The following is a 19,509-nucleotide window of genomic DNA, read 5'->3' as shown; positions in this document are numbered from 1 at the left end:
AATGGCTTCAGCACCAGAATGAAAAGGGAAGCATTGAAAGCAGTGAAAATTTTTAATGGAAAAGCAGATGGGATGACATACATTGAAGCATCAACAGGGGAAGGCCTTAACAATTGGTTACTATTCTTGTTCAACTACATAGTAGTTAAACATGGATTCAAAATGAAATTGGATTGAAAACAAGTTAGAACACTGTTCAATCATTATTTTAGTTTGAGCTATTACATCCAAATGAAATAAAAATTTTATATTTAAGATCATTTGACCCAAAGTATAAAACTGTGGAGGATGTGATTTTTCTTGAAAAAAAAATTTTTGCCCAAGTAAGGGAGACACTAATTTGATGCATCCTATGACTATGATACAGTGTATCGAAACTAGTCAGGAAAATAAAGTTCCAAATTGTAGAAACAGCAAAGTTTTTCATTCACAAATCAGACACTAATTTTTTGGAACGAAGGCTTTTGCACGAGAGGCATCGTTGTTAACGGCTTTCATGAGCAGCTACATGTTGCACATTGTCGTGCGAACTTTCGCATCCATTACAGGCCACATCATCAGGCGATGAATGAAAAATCGGAAAAAGGTGTCAATTAATAAATTAATAAATAGCGACGATGACACTTCCCCACTACTATGGTGAAGGGGGAGGGCGGACGAGTATGTAAATTGACAACCTTTTTCTGAGTCCCAATTAACCAGAATGCACTGTATTTACCAATAATCAGGAAGACAGCTGCCACACTTACCAGAGCACTTTTTCCCATCTTCATTGAGCATGTATCCAATGGGGCAGCTACAAACAGCTCCTTTTGCTGTTGTAGTGCATCTCTTCTGGCAGCCACCATTGTTCACTGAGCATGATGCTAGAAGAATAGACGTTATTCTTTTGAAATGTGGGCATAAACACTCAGAGGTTTTGTTTAAATAAGAGCGATAATGTTTTAATAGAATTTCTTAAACACCAAATTTGCCCTACTCTATATTTCTCTCCCAAGTTAATGTTAAATCAATTCAGATTACTGTAAGATAAATCAACATCATTTATAACATACTTTACAGCTTTATGCTTCACTTTGAAAAAGGTCTTTATAATCAGAATTGTATTCATAATGTACTAATTTTCTGTAAAATATTACTTTAAAATTTATCTTTACAAAAACCCCAACATTTATTCCATAGTGAAAAACGATTTTTCAACAGGATATTACATTTTAGATTAGGTTCGCCAAGTACAGGACCGATTTCTGAAAAATCCAGATTTTTCATTCAAAGACCAAAGAAGAGAGAACCTTATGATGCAAGAAAGAAAAACAGTTATTATGTGTTCATCTTAGTTGATTGACTAATGATCTGTAGAAAAAGTCTTTGATGAAAATTTTGCATAAAATTTGTTCTGGGATAAAAATCACTGACTATTCATGTATCAACATGGTTTCAGGAAAGACTTTTCTTGCGAGATCCAGTTACTGAGATCATGACAAATCTAGTTAGTCAATCCTTTTTATGCTAAAAAATATTAAAAAGTAAATACTGAATATAAAATCATTCTATGACTGACTGACACAAAGACCTCTTTATCACACTAAATAATGGGGTCTTGCCTTCTGACTGGAAATTGGCAACAATCATACCCATTTTTAAGGCGGGCAATAAAACTTAAGTTGATAATTATAGACCAATGTACCTAATGCCTGCAGTGTGTAAAATAATTGAAAAAATTTCTAGTATGTATAAATTCTGGAATAAAAATCACTGGCTATTCATGTATCAACATGGTTTCAGGAAAGAATTTTCTTGTGAGATCCAGTTACCGGGATTATCACAAGATATTGCTGAAGTTTGGTCTAATTCTTTTTTAATTCCCGTGCATGTAATCCAATTGTCAAAGCTATTGAGACATCTTTGGGCCCAGAAAGTCACTCATCTAGCATTTGTCATCAAGAAACAGAGAATTGAAGCAAGCCAAATAAGGTGAGATGGGGTAGGGATGAAACATGCTTCAATTGTTCGTGTGTAATTTTATATTTTCCTTAGAAGGCAATAATTTATGGTCTGTGTGATTTCAGATACAAAAAAAACAACAGAGGCATGGGCTGATGGACAGCCGAGGGTGGTTTTTTGAACTCTGCTACGTAGTTACTTATGAGTGGTCATTATCCTATGACACTGAGATTCCCCCGATAATTGTTCAATCTCTTGGGAAGAGTCACACTATGTACCAGTCATATTTTGCCTTTTTTATTTTACATGGCTGAAATTCTGCTATGTAACTTCTCCAAGAGCTTTCAAACAAAACGGTTCATGAGTAGGACAAGAATCACATGCGACGGAACATTCGAAGAGAGAATCGGAACTCTTTCCACCCTTATGGGGCATTGCATTCACTGAAGCTATTATTTAAAATTTTGGATCCAGATCCGATGTCTTCCACGACTTAGGATCCGATGTATCCGATGAAGGGCAATATTCGCGAATATTTGGATCCGAGGTATCCGATTCGACTATCCCTAATTTGAGGATTGAAAATTGTATGATTTGGTTTAGATTCATTTGTTAATAGTGTGGTATTCCTATAAGTGTAGTTTTTATATCCAATTCGTGACTTTTCTATTTCTTTCCAGGTAGTCTTTTCATTCATATATTTAAATTCTCACGTTAACATCAGACAATAGCCTTTTTGCATTATTTAAATTAGAGATGTGCGAATAGTATCCGCGAATACTCGAATACCTCGAATAATAGAAAGTATTCGATATTCGAGATCTCGAATAGTTATGCCAAAGGTACCGTCTCGAATACCTCGAATACTTTGAATTTCGCGTCATACACTGTCGCTCGCACGTCGTTGGTAGTTGACTCGGAAAAATGAGAACTCTAGTCGTCTAGTGCATGCAGCGCTGTTTTAGGCAAGCTGACGAAATACATCAAATTCACGGGTTCGAGCGGTGAAAAGAGTTCGACGTGGGGAACCGAAATTGATCGGATGAAAAAAATCCGAAAATCCCAGGTGTCCCCTATCAGGAGAACCTCAGTTCCGTGGGATAGCAACATTGGCGCATTTCCCACGATCCGCTATCCCCATCCATTCAGCGTTCGCCCCACCCCCTCAGACGATTTCCTCTTCCCCGAAAACAAAAAAAGGTCCCGGCTCGTGCAGGGATCGTATTACGAAGACCTCTGCTTTGAAAAAAATATCAAGTTACCGGAAAATAATAGAATCGTGTTTCACCCTTCCCTCTTTCTCCCCACTGACCATTTTCCCGCATCCATCTTTTGATAAAATGAGAGGAGGTGTTTGCCGTGTGTCCTTTGTGGCTAATAATGACAGGCACTTATTTTGAATCTTCCCCAGGAGATGAAACTACCATAGGGAGGAACTCGAGTCGAGGAGGAACATTGATCAGTGCCGTGGGATAGTGACATTGGCGCATTTCCCACGATCTGCTATCCCCCTCCATTCAGCATTCGCCTCACCCACTCTTGACGATTTCCTCTTCTCCGAAATCAAACAAAAGATCCCAGCTCGCGCAGGGATTGTATTACAAAAACCTTAGCTTCAAAAAATATCAAGTTACGCGAGAAAAATAAAAACTTGTCTCGCACCCACCCCCTTTTCTCGCCCACTGACCTTTTTCTACCTACCTGCTTCGAATTTCCCCCTTTCTCGAGGTCAACTGCTGCATGAGTCATCTACTAGCCCGAAAGGTGTCTAACAATGACTTTCGGCAATTGTTATTACACCTTTATTGGATTGAAATATTAGTAATGTGCGCGTAATTTAAAAAAGAATAAGACCAAACACGACATATTTCTGACTTTATTTAAGCATTTTGCGCAGGAAAATAAATACCGGGAAGAAGAAGAAATACGACGGAGGCGTAATGCTCAAATACGGTGGTTTCCTATTATTTTTTATTGCCTAAATCGAAATATTAATACTCCTGAAGTACGTATTTAACGCTTTTAGAGTTTTATGAGACGATATCTATTTTTCGCGATTAAATTAAAATTGAAAATTTTTAAACGCGCGAAAACGCGACGGGTAAGCATGAATGCCGGGAAAAACTCCGCGTGACATCGTTCTGGTCCCCGCTGCCGCAAGTGAGGTGACCTTGGAGCGAGGCCTCTGAGCGCTATTACGACGCAGGATGCTAGCAGGTAGCCGAGTACCATGCTAGCTGGTAGCGCTTGGCTTAAATAAGGATTATTAATACCTTATCAAACAGACTGTGTGATTATTAAGACATGTTTCCCTGATCTCTGTGCTCATGCATGCATTGGTAACCTCAGACGATGTAAAACTCCGATCCTCTCGTGTAGAAACTAGGTCCCCGTGATGTCACGTGGAGTGGCATCGCATAGGCGCCAATCTGGCCTTTTTCAAATGAGGTAAAATTGAACAATGCCATTAGTCTAAACCGGTATTTCTAGAACGAAATAATTTGTATATTACGAATACACTAATGGTAGGTAACGAATCACAATCAATACCTTTCGTTTTCTTTAATGAAGGAAACTACCCTATTGTTTACATAAAATTAAAATATTCCATTAATCAGCTAAATTCCTGTTTGAATCCTTTAAAGGCAATCACAATTACTCGCCAAAATCTTGGGTTTCCTGCTGCATAGGCGACCTAGTCAAACATTTTCACATTCATCGTTTAGTATTCGAGGTATTCGAAATTCGAGGTATTCGAATATTCGAGCAATGATTTAATATTCGAATTCGATATTCGAATTCGAGAAATCTACTATTCGACCCATCCCTAATTTAAATTAAAAAAATAAAACCAAAAACTAAAAATAATTAAAAATCTGATATCTAGCAAACTTTGTGAAAATCACCTTGACAGTACACTCAAATTCCACTCAAAAAGAGTTTAAGTTATTGGTGTGAAGACCCACATCATTTGGCATAGTCTAATGCGTTGGGTTAATGCTGACCACCTCCATTGATAAGGTCAACACATCAGAGTACCTACGCTTAATGATCTGTTCAACTTACCGTGGATTCAGCACATGATCTGAGGCATTTTGTGTATGCTTTGAAAAAGTTGAAATTTTGCAGATTTTGTTTCCAATCACATACTATGTCACCATCTATATATGTACATCTATGCCTTATTTGTGCACAATAAACATTTTTAACAAAGCAAAATTTGTAATGAAAACTGATTCAAAATTCTAACTCTCACTAACTCTTGATTTACTTCGTGGTATTCCATTATAAATTTTCCTGGATATCACACAATTACTTATACCACTTAATTTTAAAGAGCGCAACCCGGGTTTCAATGAATTATCATCATCTTCAGGTGCAAATTATAATAATATTATTATTACTTGATAATTTGCGCCTGAAGATGATGATAATTCATTGAAACCCGGGTTTGGCTTTTTAAAAATAATTGGTATAAGTAATTGTGTGATATCCAGGAAAACTTAAAACTGATTCCTTGCCCAGAAATATTGCCAATCCAAGATACAATGGAATTAACTTTACAATTGGACCTATGTAATGGATTTCTATCGAGATGCAAGGGTGTAAGTACTGTAAGTACATATATTCATGAACAAAGAAGTATGTAGTTCATCAAACCATGGCATGTCTTTCCATCTGTTCCAAGGATGTACTTGGGCTGGCATGAGCAGGACGTTCTTCTCCTTCCATGCACCTCTCCTTTCTGAGCAGGGACGGAGGTCGTTTGGATGCCATCGTGGCATATATGCTGGCATCCACCATTGCCTATGCTGCACGTTGGCACACATGACTTCATGTCCCTTTCATCAAGGACATATCCCCGAGGGCACGAACACTTGACCCCCACTCTGGCACCAACATGGGTGGAAAAGTCCACTTGGCAGCCATATTTGCACCCAAGGGAAGGTGGGCATAAGCTGGGTCCAGCTAGAAAGGTAATAATCCTCTTAAACCAGGTGATATTAACTCCGAATGAAATATTATTTCATAACATATTTATATGAAAAGAGGGTTAGCCCTAAGACTCCAAACCTAGTCGTTAGGATTGTTTTAAAACTCTTTCCAAAAATGGGTCAACTTCTTAAATGAGCCTTAAACAGATCATGAGCTAAATTCTACCCAAAAGCCTGAAACATACTGAATGATGGACAATACACCATGGTATGCAAAGCACCTCCGTGTTTGTAATTGTTTCAGTCATTTCAATACCACCATTTTGTGTCGACAAAGAGGTAAAATTGAATTTCTTTGAACCATATGAAATTTTAGCATAGCTCATACCCAACTGTATATGCTAACTCTCGCCCATTTTCCCACTTTGAAGTTGCACTTTTTAAACAGGGATTAAGCCATGCTAAACCTCAGCAAACATTTGTAATTATGCTCAATTACAATGCTTATATTTGGATCTTCATGTTTGTGGCCTTAGAAAAAATGCAATCACAGTGACAGACAAATTTTGTTTGGAGCATAAGTGGTGCCACTCCATTTTTGCTGGAACTATTTTGACCAATAGTACATGTAAAAAGGAGTCAATTTTGAATTACTTTGGAGGAAATAAATCATTACTTTCCATTTGAATAGGAAAAACACATTGATCTTTTAAATGAATAGCAGAGATAACCTGCATAGCAATCTTTGCTCAAGCCAGAGGTATGGGTAAGGGGCATTCAAGAAGGCTTTGAGAGAGGAGAAAATAGAATTGTGAAAAACTTATTATTCGATGACCTTACCAATGCACCTTCGTCCATCAGAGGCAAGATGAAAGCCTTTTCTGCATTCACATTCATAAGAGCCAATAACATTTCGGCAATTGTGATCGCACGCATGCATTGGCATCCCCAACTTATTTTGCATGGAGCACTCATCAACATCAATGCAATTGTTTGGGTCTTCAGGGTCAGGAGTGAAACCAGGAAAGCACTCACAAGAATGTGTGCCCAGCTCATTCTTGCATATGTGTGAGCAGCCACCATTTCTAATCCTGCATTCATCAATGTCTGAAATGATAAGTCACTATTGAGGCAAATCAGTATCCTTTGATTTGCAAAGTTTTAAATTAAGATTTCAATTAACTGCTTTGGCCTACAAGCAGTGCAATACTCATTCGTAGGGAAGTGCAATTGTTAAATCTAGTCTACATGCATTGAGGGTAGTGAATTTTAAATTAAATAACTAAATTATATTTTTGTAACACTTGAAATAATGAAAATACCTGCTTTCTTTAACAACAACAATTTTTTTTGCTAACTCAATTATTATATTCTTCCCTGGGATATGGATTTTATAAAAGCCTGTTTGTTCATATTCAAGTGCAAAGTTACATGAAAAAAATAGCATTCAAACAGGAGCAACCACTTTCTAAGTGTAAAAAATTGTACCTTTTTCACAGAAAGCCAGTTTAAATTAATTTTGACATGAGGATGCCTCTGATGACATAGAGGAAACGTTGAAACAAGTTCCCTCTGTCACCACTTAATTTTTTTACCACCAATTTACCAAGATACCACACTTTAAATTAACATTTCTCCACTTTTTACAAGGACAGTGGTGGTCTGTATAGTGGCTTGCAAAGGATTCCCTACCTTTTTCCCGAATCGTTTTTTCCGACGACCTTTTTCCCGAATTTTTTTTCCGAATCCATTTTTCCCGAATAACCTTTTTCCCGAAAGCTTTTTTCCAGAAAACCTTTTCTCCGAAACATTTTTTACCGAACACCTTATTTCCCGGTTGTATAAAAAACAAGCTATTTATCGTAAAATTCAACAAGTGGGACTCTAAGTCCCTTACAATGACCCAACAGATAGAACCCTCAAAATGACAGTTCATATGATGGCAGCTATAGCGTTTGTTCCAGTTGAAGACGTTGAAACAACTTTCGAGCTACAAAAGCAGGTTATGCAACAACAAATAATGCATCTGAAGGTTGGAATAACCGCTTTAGGTTACTAGTCGGGAAAAACCACCCGGATTAATACTCAGCTGTAAAAGAGCTGCAGAAAAAACAAGCTGATACAGAGATTGCCTTGATTGAATTAAGTGTTGGGAAAAGTATCAAGGGCAAGCCAAAAAAGAAATGGCACGACATGCATGAGAGGCTGAAATCGGTTGTAGAAGAATATGAAGATTACAAGAACGATAGGAATTTTCTTGAATTTCTTAGAGCTATCGCGCACAATATACTTTTTTTTTTAAATGATGTATCTTGTGTATGAATATATTTGGTTATGAAAAATATGCTCTCATTTTTATACAATCGGGAAATAAGGTGTTCGGTAAAAAATGTTCCGGAGAAAAGGGTTTCAGGAAAAAAGCTTTCGGGAAAGAGGACACGTTACGATTCGGGAAAAAATTCTTTCAAGAAAAAGGTCGTCAGAAAAAACGATTTGGGAAAACGGTCGGGTACCCTTGCAAAGCCATAGGTCAGAGGCTCGATTTGATGTTTGAAGTATGTACATCACATTAACCACAATGCATGGTTTCAGTGCAGATTTGAGATTCTCAACTGGTTGTGACTTCTTGGAAGTCCAAGCTCCTTTGTGTTGTGATATTGTGCGGATAATTAAGGCCTGTAAACCAGCACCATAAACCCCAATAAATTGCCATGGGAATCAAGGAACCTAAATAGTATAGTGGTCTCCCCTTTGGCCCAGACAGTCAGAGTTCTGTGATTTCATTCCCGGTTGTGGGGAATTTTCTCTCATTTAATTAATGTAATTTACCCAACATGGATCCTCCATTAATACTGAGCATATTGAGGCTTAGTTACGATAGATATGTAATTTTGATTGAAAAATATGTCTGCCCATACAATTAATCACGAGTAAGCCTCAATTTCATTTATTTTACTCTCTAGATGAGGTCAATTGAATCATTGAACTTGAGAATAAAACACATCACAGCCATGAAATTTTGGGTTCCTTTCTATAACATCCAAAATATGTAATATGTACATCGAATAAATTTCAGAAAGAAGCCAAAATTTAAATACCTGAACATGTTATCCCATCTCCCTGCCACCCCTTCTTGCATGAACATTGATGGCCAACTCTAGACGGCTTGCACACTGCATTTTTGTCACAGGACTTCTGAGTAGTGGGGCACTGGTCTGCCGGAGATAATGAATATACATGATAAAAACAAACTCAAATCAAGACACAAAACACACTAGTCATTCCACCCAAATTCGACCATGCGATTGCCCTTTGGGTAACTGATTTTTCACAAATTAGGTAAATCATCTTCCTTTATTTACAAAACAAAAAATCCCTTGTCTTTTCATAATACATTCAATTATTTCCAAGATAATGTAACATTGTAAAACTAGAATTTTACGACAATGTCTTTGCATTAGACTGCATGTCTGCAGAAATAAAGAAGATGACAATAAATGCAATCGCTCATTTTGAATGCTTTGAATTGAGAAAGATAATTAATGAATTATTTTACAAAATTTAAACATTTAAATTAAGTTTCTGAGAAATAAAAATTTTTAAATTAATTTTTAAAAAGGGACCTAGTTAATTTCTAGACATTAAGCAGAATATCCAGAAAAAAATGTTAATGTTAAATTTTGGCATGGTAAATGCCAAAAAATGTGAAACATTGGAGTTTTTGCTGCTTTTGACATGAAGGCGTTTCCATTCATAAACACACAAGCCCCAAAGGATAGTACATACTTTTCACACACGTAGGGGTTCAACTTTCAAACTTTAGGTTTTTATGGGAACCTCTATCCATTACTCAGACAACTCCTCACCTTCTGATTCCATCATTTGAACTGATACGGAACAGAGTCCCGACCCAGACCTCCAGTCACCACCCAACACCCGATTGAAGGACAAGTATAGGGAGGATGAACCACTGCCTGAGTGGCGCCTTTGTGGTTGTCGCAGGAACCCTGGAGGAGCAGGCACTTCGTGGGAAGCCCTCTCATCCCTCCACCACATGGACCTCCCCTTTGACCCTACTATCAGTTCCACGTGGCCATTGGGCTGGACAGTGCCGTCCAGCACACGAACAAACATCCTGGATCCCCCACCTCCTCCAATGCCCACAGGCGACGACATAGGGGGTGCTGCCGACCCTTTGCGCTTGGGCCCCACACCCCCAACTTCCTCCTCTCCATCGAGCTCATCCTCTGTGTCTTCCTGGTCCACTCGGTCATCCTCAATGGGAGTTTCAGACGATGTGGTCTCCTGGCTTAATCCAGTGCTATTTGTTGTGGCACCACTCACAGCAACAGTGTTTTCTTCTGATCGCATCAATTCCTCAGATTCCTCAGTTTCTTCCTCCGAGAAAATTTCCTGCTCCATCTAAAATATGATTATAAAGATAAACATAATTCAACATCAATAAAAAATACAAGATGGTCAGCCTGGTAGGGTGCTTGAGTGGCTTTAATACCATCTAAATTTTAGGTTTTCAAAATATGTAAGTGGAACTTGTTGAATACTGGTCAGCAACGAAAACTCGCATGGCTCTCCATAACACATTTTATTGCAAGATCACGAGACAGACAAATGGAAATCGTATTCTTGGCGATGACACGCTCACACCCATACACAAATGAATAACGTAAATAAGTGAAGTTCATAATACATTCACAACAGAACTAACCTCGCATATAGCCACATTACAGAAATGTTGAAAATGCAATTATTTTTATGAAAACATTTTTCATGTAAAAGCTCACAATTTCTCACTCATGATTATGATCGAGAATTTTGAGTGAGTATGACTTTCATTTAACATCATTTAACAACCGACGTCCAACAAAGGATGATTTTCCAAATAAATTTCAGCTTTGTTTCCAAATCATGCTTTGGTCTTTGCCAGTGGATCTCACCTTACTGTTTGCAGATTTGGAGTAGAGGTTCAGTGAGGGTGTTGGCCACCGCCCATACACCCTGAGCTGCCTGTTGAGCACATGCATCTCCGCAGTGGCGCCATGAGGAGCGGTGTGGTGACCACCAGAAGCAATGGGAGGGGAAGGAGAAACCACAAAGCCATATCCATCGGCAAATGGTGAATCAGAAGCATGGAAGGTCCACCTCCGGGGGGAGTCCCCATACTTGAGGGTCACTCGTGCCACCTGTTCGAGAAATTCAATGACACACCTGAAGACTTCCCTTACTCAAACTGCTGAAAATGTATTAACTGAGATATGTAATTTTTTTATTAGGTATTTGTCCAGAGATCTGTAGGTCTTGCACAAAATACAAATATATATACGACACATCAATTATTATTCTATACACTACAATTATTATAATTAATCACCAATTGATCTGCATTACTGAGCAGGATCTCTATCTAAAAGAAACATGTTGATGTAAAAGCAGTTATTTCAAAGTAATACATATTAATAAAATGTTATAAATTTTTTTATTCTACAGTCTGGCTGGGATGTGACTTCAGAAGCTTTATACTGAATTGTATTTCCAAAACACATGACTCCAACTAGTTCTCTCGGAGTACTGAGCATGCAATGTTGGACTAGCCACTAATTTTGAGGTTTGCTCAATATTCTGCTATTGAAGCCAACCTAAAGGTCATATCGCTGAATGAAAGCTAGTTTTATGGACATTTTTCATCGATTTGATAACTCTATGAGGTGCCCCCATAGGTCTCCTTTATAAGTATCAGGTAACCTGCTACACATAGTCTCTGTTTCACCATGGAGAAGAGCATCACGTTTTTAAGTCCCACAGAAAAAAATACAAGAGAGATTCTGATGAAAGGGTAGGTATAGGAATTCGTTTTTCTTCTGCCTAATAAAAGACTAATATAAATGTTAGGTCAAGTTCAGGCAGCCAAATCTCTCAAAATAGGTGCCTAAAATATTTTTTGTGATTTCCTTTAGGATAATGGCTGGTGACCAAACAGCACTAAGGCCCATCAAGGTGGCCTGTGGGAGAGTATTGAAATGTAGAAATGACGCAAGAATCAATTCAAACTACTGAAGAAAGTGATTGGAATATAAAGTTGTCCCCTTATTTTCATTGCCATTTATTCCATTTTTGATTTAAATTGATGCAAAATCAGTGGCTTAAAACATATGTATAATGATGAAAAGGTGAGAGGTGCTTAGAATCGTCTAGCCACTGTTCACCCTCCTCTATCGTGGACTCGCACCTTGAATCGTCCGAAGTCCACCCTGATGATTGCTCGTCTGGAACACGGCAAGTCTGAGGGTCCTTCATCCCGTGAGGGCGTCAAGAGGAATCTGATCTGCTCGCTGTAGCCACGTACCACTCCGCTACTCAGGTCGATGTCCACTTGACTGTGCTCTGCGCTAGTCCCTGCAGGCCATAAGCACCAGATTAGTAAGGTAGGAAACAAGCATTTTACTATTTTATTCATCAATATTTATAAACTCACAAAAATAATATATTCTCAACAAAAAAACACATATTGTTCAAATTCACCTTCCGTGTCATTATGTTACAAAAATTTTTGTTAGTTTTTTTTTTAAATACCTGTTACAAAACAAAATTTATGCTATAATTAATATTGAGTGTTTGAATACGTACTTTAAAGTACATATTAATTTTCATTAACCATCAGTACAATCAAGCATAGTTATTACTGTCATAATTATTACCTGAATTGTTCTTTGAATATATAACCTATCTGATTATTCACTCATTCTGCTACTCTTGACCATATTTCCCAGAGAAAATAGTATAGAGAAGGTGAGTAATGAGTAAGGTACACCCTATCCAAAGCTTACTCAGCAGTTTTTAGCAACCATAAGGTTACCACCAAAAGGTTCTTTCAGGACTCACAAATGCTGAATTTGGTAACTGTGATCTTTGCTTGTTTTATTTTAACTTTGGATCATAAAAACTGGAAAATATTTTGATATGAACTTCTCCATTAGGACGTTGCCCCAGAAACAAATTACATGTGATTTACATAAAAGTATCCAAATATGCTCCTCTCAAAAACGTCACCTCATCGGCTGAGAGCCACAAAAAATTGGCTATTTATCTTAACTTTTCTGGATATAGTACTTTAAAGTCTCCATTTCATACAGATTACTTCAGCAATACTGGTCTACACACAATAAAAGTGTAGATTAACAAAAGAATATCCATTTCATTCGTACAAACAACTGATAAAATGATTTTTTACCTTAAAAATCATGATAAAAATAAGATATAGGCATGTTTTTGAACTTTTAATGTGGCTTTGCAAATTAATGCTGGAACAATTCACTTTGGCTACATTAAAATGATGCCACAGTTGGCTCAAGTAGCTAGAAAAGTACTTACAATATGAGGGTTCAATAATCTTTAATTTCGGGAAACATAATTTGCTTGTTCAAGTTCTTGGATATTGTCTATGATTGCAAAACTTTTTTGAATAGCATATGCGATAAGTATTTGTTTTACAGACCACAGTCGCTAACCTACCTCATAAAATAAACTTCCTCGATCCTGACTTTTCTCATTTTAGTGGTTTTCTAGTGTTATTTCACATTAAAACTCTCCTTATCAATTAATGCCCTTATATTTCCTCCACTCTTTCATTTTTCCTTATCGATCTTTATGATCTATAGCTTTTAAACACACGGGCGTACCCAGCGAGGGGCAAAAGAAGCTAATATCGCATAAGTCTTTCAGCATAATCAGCACTGAATTGAAACGAAAGTATTCAACAAATTTTCTTTAAAACCACAAAAAATGATATGTATTTGTATAAGATATGAAACTAAAATAAATTTTTTCAATGAAATAATCTCATAAACTAATAAAGTGCTTTTATGATTTTCTTAAATGTTTGTTTTCATTCACCTTTTCCATGGTAAAATGTCACAAATTGGCTTGCCCCCCCCCCCCCTAGTTATGATACCGAATACGCCCTTGTTTAAACACTTTTTGCCACATTCGTAAATCCTTCATTGCTACTTTCACTATTCTCGTTTTTCTCCCTCCACCAACCTCCCTTTACAGATTATTTATCACTAGCAGGCCACCCGGCGTTGCTCGGGAAGGACAGTACCCAGAGAAGTGAGAAACTTCGAGCTTGGATTTCATGATCATTTCTTGGATTTTTAAGTTTTCTAGTTGAGCGTGTCAAAAGGTGTGCCTACCAGGCAGGATGACCAACCGAAGAAATTGTATGACGTGTCGTACAACAGTGGCGCAGCGAGGGGGGGTTTTTGGGGGATAAACCCCCCCCCCCCCCAGGGCTCAGAGAAATTTTTAAGTTTAATCCATTTTACTTAATTGGATTGATATTACTAACAGAATAGTGTAAGGATTAATAAAATATCCCTCAGAAAGCCCTAAAACTCAACATTTTCAGCCATTTATCTTAAAATTCCGCAATTTATTAATCTCGCACCTACCGCTTATCCTGGTGGGTATTCCATACCCCCACACACTTCGGTATTAGTTGCACCTAAACCCCCCCAGCCTTAATTCCTAGCTACGGCCCTGGTCGTAATAACCGGTAACGACGCATAAGACGCGTCGGACGCGATTAAAAGTAGCACTACGAGGTTTTGGAACATGGAATGCATCTATACACCAGCTTTGGTCGCAATTTGTGCAGCCATATGGAAACGCAAACATACAAATAAATTCACAGGTAACGAAAGAAAAGGATTGGAGAGTATAATAGAAAAAGGACGATGACAACGGTGCTGTGGTAGATGGAAAAATCCAGAGATCAGTAGGTAGAAATGCGGCCTGAATGGCACTCGAGCCCAGAACCTCCCGGTTGCCGGCCATGTGCTCTGCCAATTGCACTAAGGACGCGATGATTTCGGCGGGGGTTTATACACAGAAAACTCCCTTTGCTTTGGCCCACAAGGGTAACTAATAGATGGCACTGGGGCAGCTCACCACTCACCAACATAAGAAATGGACAACCCCCCGAGTTACCCGATAGGTCATGATAGTTCTTCCTTTCCCTTCGTTTTAAGGCCTTTAAGTAGACTTGTACTCCAACTATAGAATTCGATAACGAAGGAGTCCGGCGCGCGCGTTATTTCTACAGTGCGCCTATCACATGTCGATGCTCTCTGGGCGCGAATTGGTCACTGACGACTTATAATTAATTTCCAATCGTAATGAAGTGCAAAATAATGCGTATTCAGCGATGGCAGAGTAACTTTTGGAATATTCACTATTTCATTTTGACAGCGGCGGATTAAGAGGAGACCACCATTCGCAGTAATTCATGAAATAAATGAAGAAAAGGTAACCTTTTAACTGGCCTTTTCCCGATGATTCCGTCTCTGGAATCAATAAAAAGAACGCGTCCAATGCAGCAGTTAAGGGACTAGGTTTATTGTCAGTCCTATTTCCTGGTATCATCAGAAAAATTGTCTCGCGATTCACTGGAAACATTTCCAAGGAGAGTAAAAACGATTTCACATGTCGTAAAGAAAATCTTACGCAGAAATATAAAATTAGATGAATTTTTTTCCCAAGAAATCTAGTAGAGCAGCAGGTTTCACCATAATGAAATATTTTTACGAATACAAGAGAGTAAATCGCGTTGAAAGAGACAACACTTAAACGGATACATCTTCCCAGAGCGAGTTTCTTTCGTAAGCTAGCCGCAAAACCTTCTTTAGCCTTTTTTTAATGGAGTTTTTTTCCGTAAAAAACTTACGTTCCCTCAAACACACATATTGAATGAGCATTGGATATGTGTCTCGAGGAACGAACATGTGAGTGGGGATAAACGAACCTACTATTTCACCCTTAATTGACGAAGTTTCCCAAGCGATGAAGAGATATCACACTTCGGTGAGGTGCACAGACCCGTCCCGTTCGGCACCTAAACGCAAGGACAAGTACGACCTGGGGGATGAAAGACAAGACTGAAGGGCGCGCCATCAGAGGGAGGCGGCTAATTTGCGTACTAATTTCGCCCACCTTTTCTGAACCTAGGGTGCCGGAAATGAGATAGCCTTTCGATTTGATTGGTCTACCGGCGGACCCAACAAACGAGAAGTAAGATCAAACCACTAGCAGGGAGATTGATGGCGCCAGATCGCGTCATTCACGTCCAGATAACGTCTCACTCAGGTACAGATAGCGCCTTAGGGACGAATAACTGGGAATTGATTAGTTGATCTAAAAATAAAAGTCAATTCAAAGCGGAAGGCACCGTTCGACACCTGGAAGGAAACTCCGACGTCTCAGAGCATGAGAATCCACCAATCTCATCCATTACGTCATCGGTCTTTTTTTTTGCAGGGCATAGAAATCATCCAACTTCATCCTTAACTTCCCCCTTATCGCAAAAAGATACATCAAATGGCCTCAGATAAAGGAACCAATCACTTAACACAATATAAAAACGATGTCAACGCGATAGAAAAGCTGTACGGCATTTCATCACGAAGACGTGATAATCTGACCATAAGATGCACCTACGACGTTTCATTAACTCTATATAAAAACTTGAAATTAAAATGACCACTATGAGGTGAAAAGGATAAATATTGATGATTAAAAAATAAAGAATTCCTTCCGCACGACAGAGAAAATCTCCTGCAATAATCTGCAAGAGCTGTTGAACGATAAATAATTGTAGATAACTGATAAATTAATTGAAAACTGATTTTACACAACACGGGAGAGGTTTAGGAAACGTTATTTTCATAAGTTCGTCTAATACTTCAAATAATTTTTATAAAATACAGCAGAGACACGCACGCGATGTGCTCTACAGTGATCGGAACAATTCCGATCCGATTTCTTTCCGAACGGTGTATTCCGATTGGTTAGAATCACGTTCGGAATTTCCTTTGCTGGAAAATTTCTCTTACAACCACGTTTTGGGCTCTTGGAGATATAGAATTGGAATAAAGAGTTTTTTTAGCTTCTAACGCAGAGGTATTCCAATAGAAGTACATAAAAATTGCAGTTATGCACTATGATAAGCACCATTCCTGCAAGCCCGTGTTAATGTCAATATCTATATTAATGTTTCACGATGGTTTTCATTATTTATGATTTTGTTCGCAATTCGCCTCACATGGTAAACGTAACCTGTAAGTGCCATTTGACCTTAGTATATTTTAACACACAGACCAATAGAAAAAAATTAATTAGTTGCAGCTTTAGTGCCGGAGGTAGAAATATCCGGATAACACTGTCATCACAACTCGTACATTTCTCTTAACAATCTAATTTGGACATTAGTATTTTAACAAAATGTCCACGAATATAATTTTTCAATGTCATTGCTTATTTAAGGGTGCATTTAATGATTTTTTAGTAATTAGAATGGCTTTTTTACATACATTAATTGAAATACTTTATTGGGACTTAGGCTTAGAAGAGGATCTTCAATATTAGGCACATCGACGTCTTTTTCTACCAATTTTATTGTTGACATTGTCGTTAATTAAATATATTAATAATATCAGGAACATTGGTAATAGAATAAGACATCGCATGTGCCTGGTGATGAAAATCCTCTTCAAAATCTAGGTCGCGGTGAAGTTATGAAATAAATATACATTCGTAGAAACGCAATGGTATTCTTATTATTCTAAAATGATAAGTGAATTCCGAAAAAAACACTCCCAAAACAACGGAATACGTTTAATGAATCGTATTTAAAGGCCATGACACAGGGGGATGTAACTACGCATGTTAGATCTGTATTTATTTCTCCTTATAGCGTGCAATTGTGCGATTTCACGAACGGAATTAGAGCAGGATTTATTCTGTCACCTCATGACCATGCATTCTCGTAATAGAGTAGGTATCAAAGAAATCAAAGAAAACGAAAGGCATTGATTGCGATTCGTTACCCAACATTAGTGTATTCATAATATACAAATTATTTGGAATTAGAAATCTCAGTTTAGACGAATGTTAATGGCCAATTTTAACCTTATTTGAAAAAGGCCTGATTGGCGCCCATGCGATGCCACTCCACGTGATGTCACAGGGACCTATATTCTATACGACTAGATATGAGTTATACATCGTCTGAGATTACCAATGCATGCCTGAGACACAGAGCTCAGGGAATCATCTCTTAATAATCAACTATTAAAATTGCCTATGGTCGGAAAGTTTCCTTCGTTTGATAAGGTGTTAATAATCCTTATTTAAGCCAAGCGCTACCTGCTAGCAGCCGGCATCGTAGCGGCGCTCATATCCTCGCCCCAAGGTCACCTCTCACGGCAGCAGCGGGAACCAGAATGACGTCACACGGGCTTTTCCCAGCATTTATATTTAGCCGTCGCGTTTTCGCGCGCTTGAAATTTTTCACTTTAATTTAATCGCGAAAAATAGATATCGTCATTTAAAAATCTAAAAGCGTGAAATGCGTACTCTAGGGGTAATAATCTTTCGATTTAGGCAATAAAAAATAGTAGAAAAACCACCCTATTAACCGCTTTACATGACGCAAATTTGACTGCACATACGTGCAAACGTCAGATTGTGCAATTACGTGCCCAGTGTAAAACGGCCATTACAACTATAATGGATTCCTGCCGAGCATCCTCGCGTCTCCCGACTTCGAATAACGACAGCGGGCACCTTCTCCTGTAATTTCGCTCCCTCACCCATCCTTCTCAGCAGCTCACAGTTTCTCACACGGCGGGGAGCACAGCGTAAGTGACGCAGATGACCGCGTCAATCGCAAGACCAATGCCACCACAACAAACGACGACTAAGAGCAGCGAGTGACACCTGGCCGGAGTCAACAGCCGCAAATACATTTTTTCCTCTCGACATTATTGATATAAATTGAGCGTCAGAGGAGAGAAATAAGAGCTAATCCAGGATGATCACACGTAGTTCCAGAGAATGACCGTCCCAGAGCGAGGGGTACAATTAATAATCCACGAGCCTGGATCAAGAGCAGCGCGCGACGAGTAGAAACACGCCCACAGTCGGGAGTTGGTGACAGATGAGCGCGGATTGACCGCAAAAAGGTTACCTCCTACGAACTAAACAGTGGTAAAATTCTTCCCACGCGCACGTTCTGCTTCTTTCCCGACCGCAAAAGGTGTGGGAATTGCAATACCATCTTCGCCCTCTGAGGCGGCTAGACAAATGCCGATTCCACTCCCTGATTTACCTGAAACTTCGTACACCATGTCCTTTAAAGTGTGATTTGATGCAATGTGTATCATGCTAAATTACAGTTAATACCGGTTTGTTTGGACATCGGTACCGATACTATTTGCCCCGATTAATTATCTGCACTTTCCAACCGAAGCATTCCGTAAATTTGCACAATGGACGTTTAAAGTTAACGTAAAATTATTGTGAATTAAATTTTAAAAATTTTCTTCTATGAAAAATGATCTGGTGCTTCACACGCGTTACTAATGAATGAGCTGTCATTTACTTAATATTACTCTTGCCCTCAACATCAATGGAACAAATTACCCGATGGAAAACCCGAAAGCATTTAGTGCTCCTGTACGTGTTAAACTAGAATACATATGAACAACTCAAGTGTGCTTCTCCTGAAATTGCGAGAATAATAGCATTGAAGCTTTCATAAGCGTTGTGAGAGAGGGTT

General features: G+C 38.4%; 1 protein-coding gene across 1 annotated transcript in view; it reads right to left on the bottom strand.

The window, feature by feature from the left end:
- Positions 1-19,078, bottom strand: part of LOC124163044 (signal peptide, CUB and EGF-like domain-containing protein 2) — a 35,128-nt gene extending 16,050 nt beyond the window's left edge. Inside the window, exons 1-8 of the mRNA XM_046539828.1 lie at positions 19,060-19,078; positions 12,124-12,290; positions 10,835-11,080; positions 9,746-10,301; positions 8,978-9,094; positions 6,720-6,986; positions 5,605-5,913; positions 750-866 (exon numbers count right to left, since the gene is read on the bottom strand). Coding sequence (XP_046395784.1) covers positions 750-866; positions 5,605-5,913; positions 6,720-6,986; positions 8,978-9,094; positions 9,746-10,301; positions 10,835-11,080; positions 12,124-12,290; positions 19,060-19,078 — 1,798 coding nt within the window. The remainder of the gene's footprint in view (positions 1-749; positions 867-5,604; positions 5,914-6,719; positions 6,987-8,977; positions 9,095-9,745; positions 10,302-10,834; positions 11,081-12,123; positions 12,291-19,059) is intronic.
- Positions 19,079-19,509: the final 431 nt, after the last annotated feature.

The sequence above is a fragment of the Ischnura elegans genome, chromosome 7, assembly GCF_921293095.1.
Source record: "Ischnura elegans chromosome 7, ioIscEleg1.1, whole genome shotgun sequence".
Classification (NCBI taxonomy): domain Eukaryota; kingdom Metazoa; phylum Arthropoda; class Insecta; order Odonata; family Coenagrionidae; genus Ischnura; species Ischnura elegans.
The sequence above is the reverse complement of the archived record's forward strand: the minus strand, read 5'-3'. Positions and strand labels throughout refer to the sequence as shown.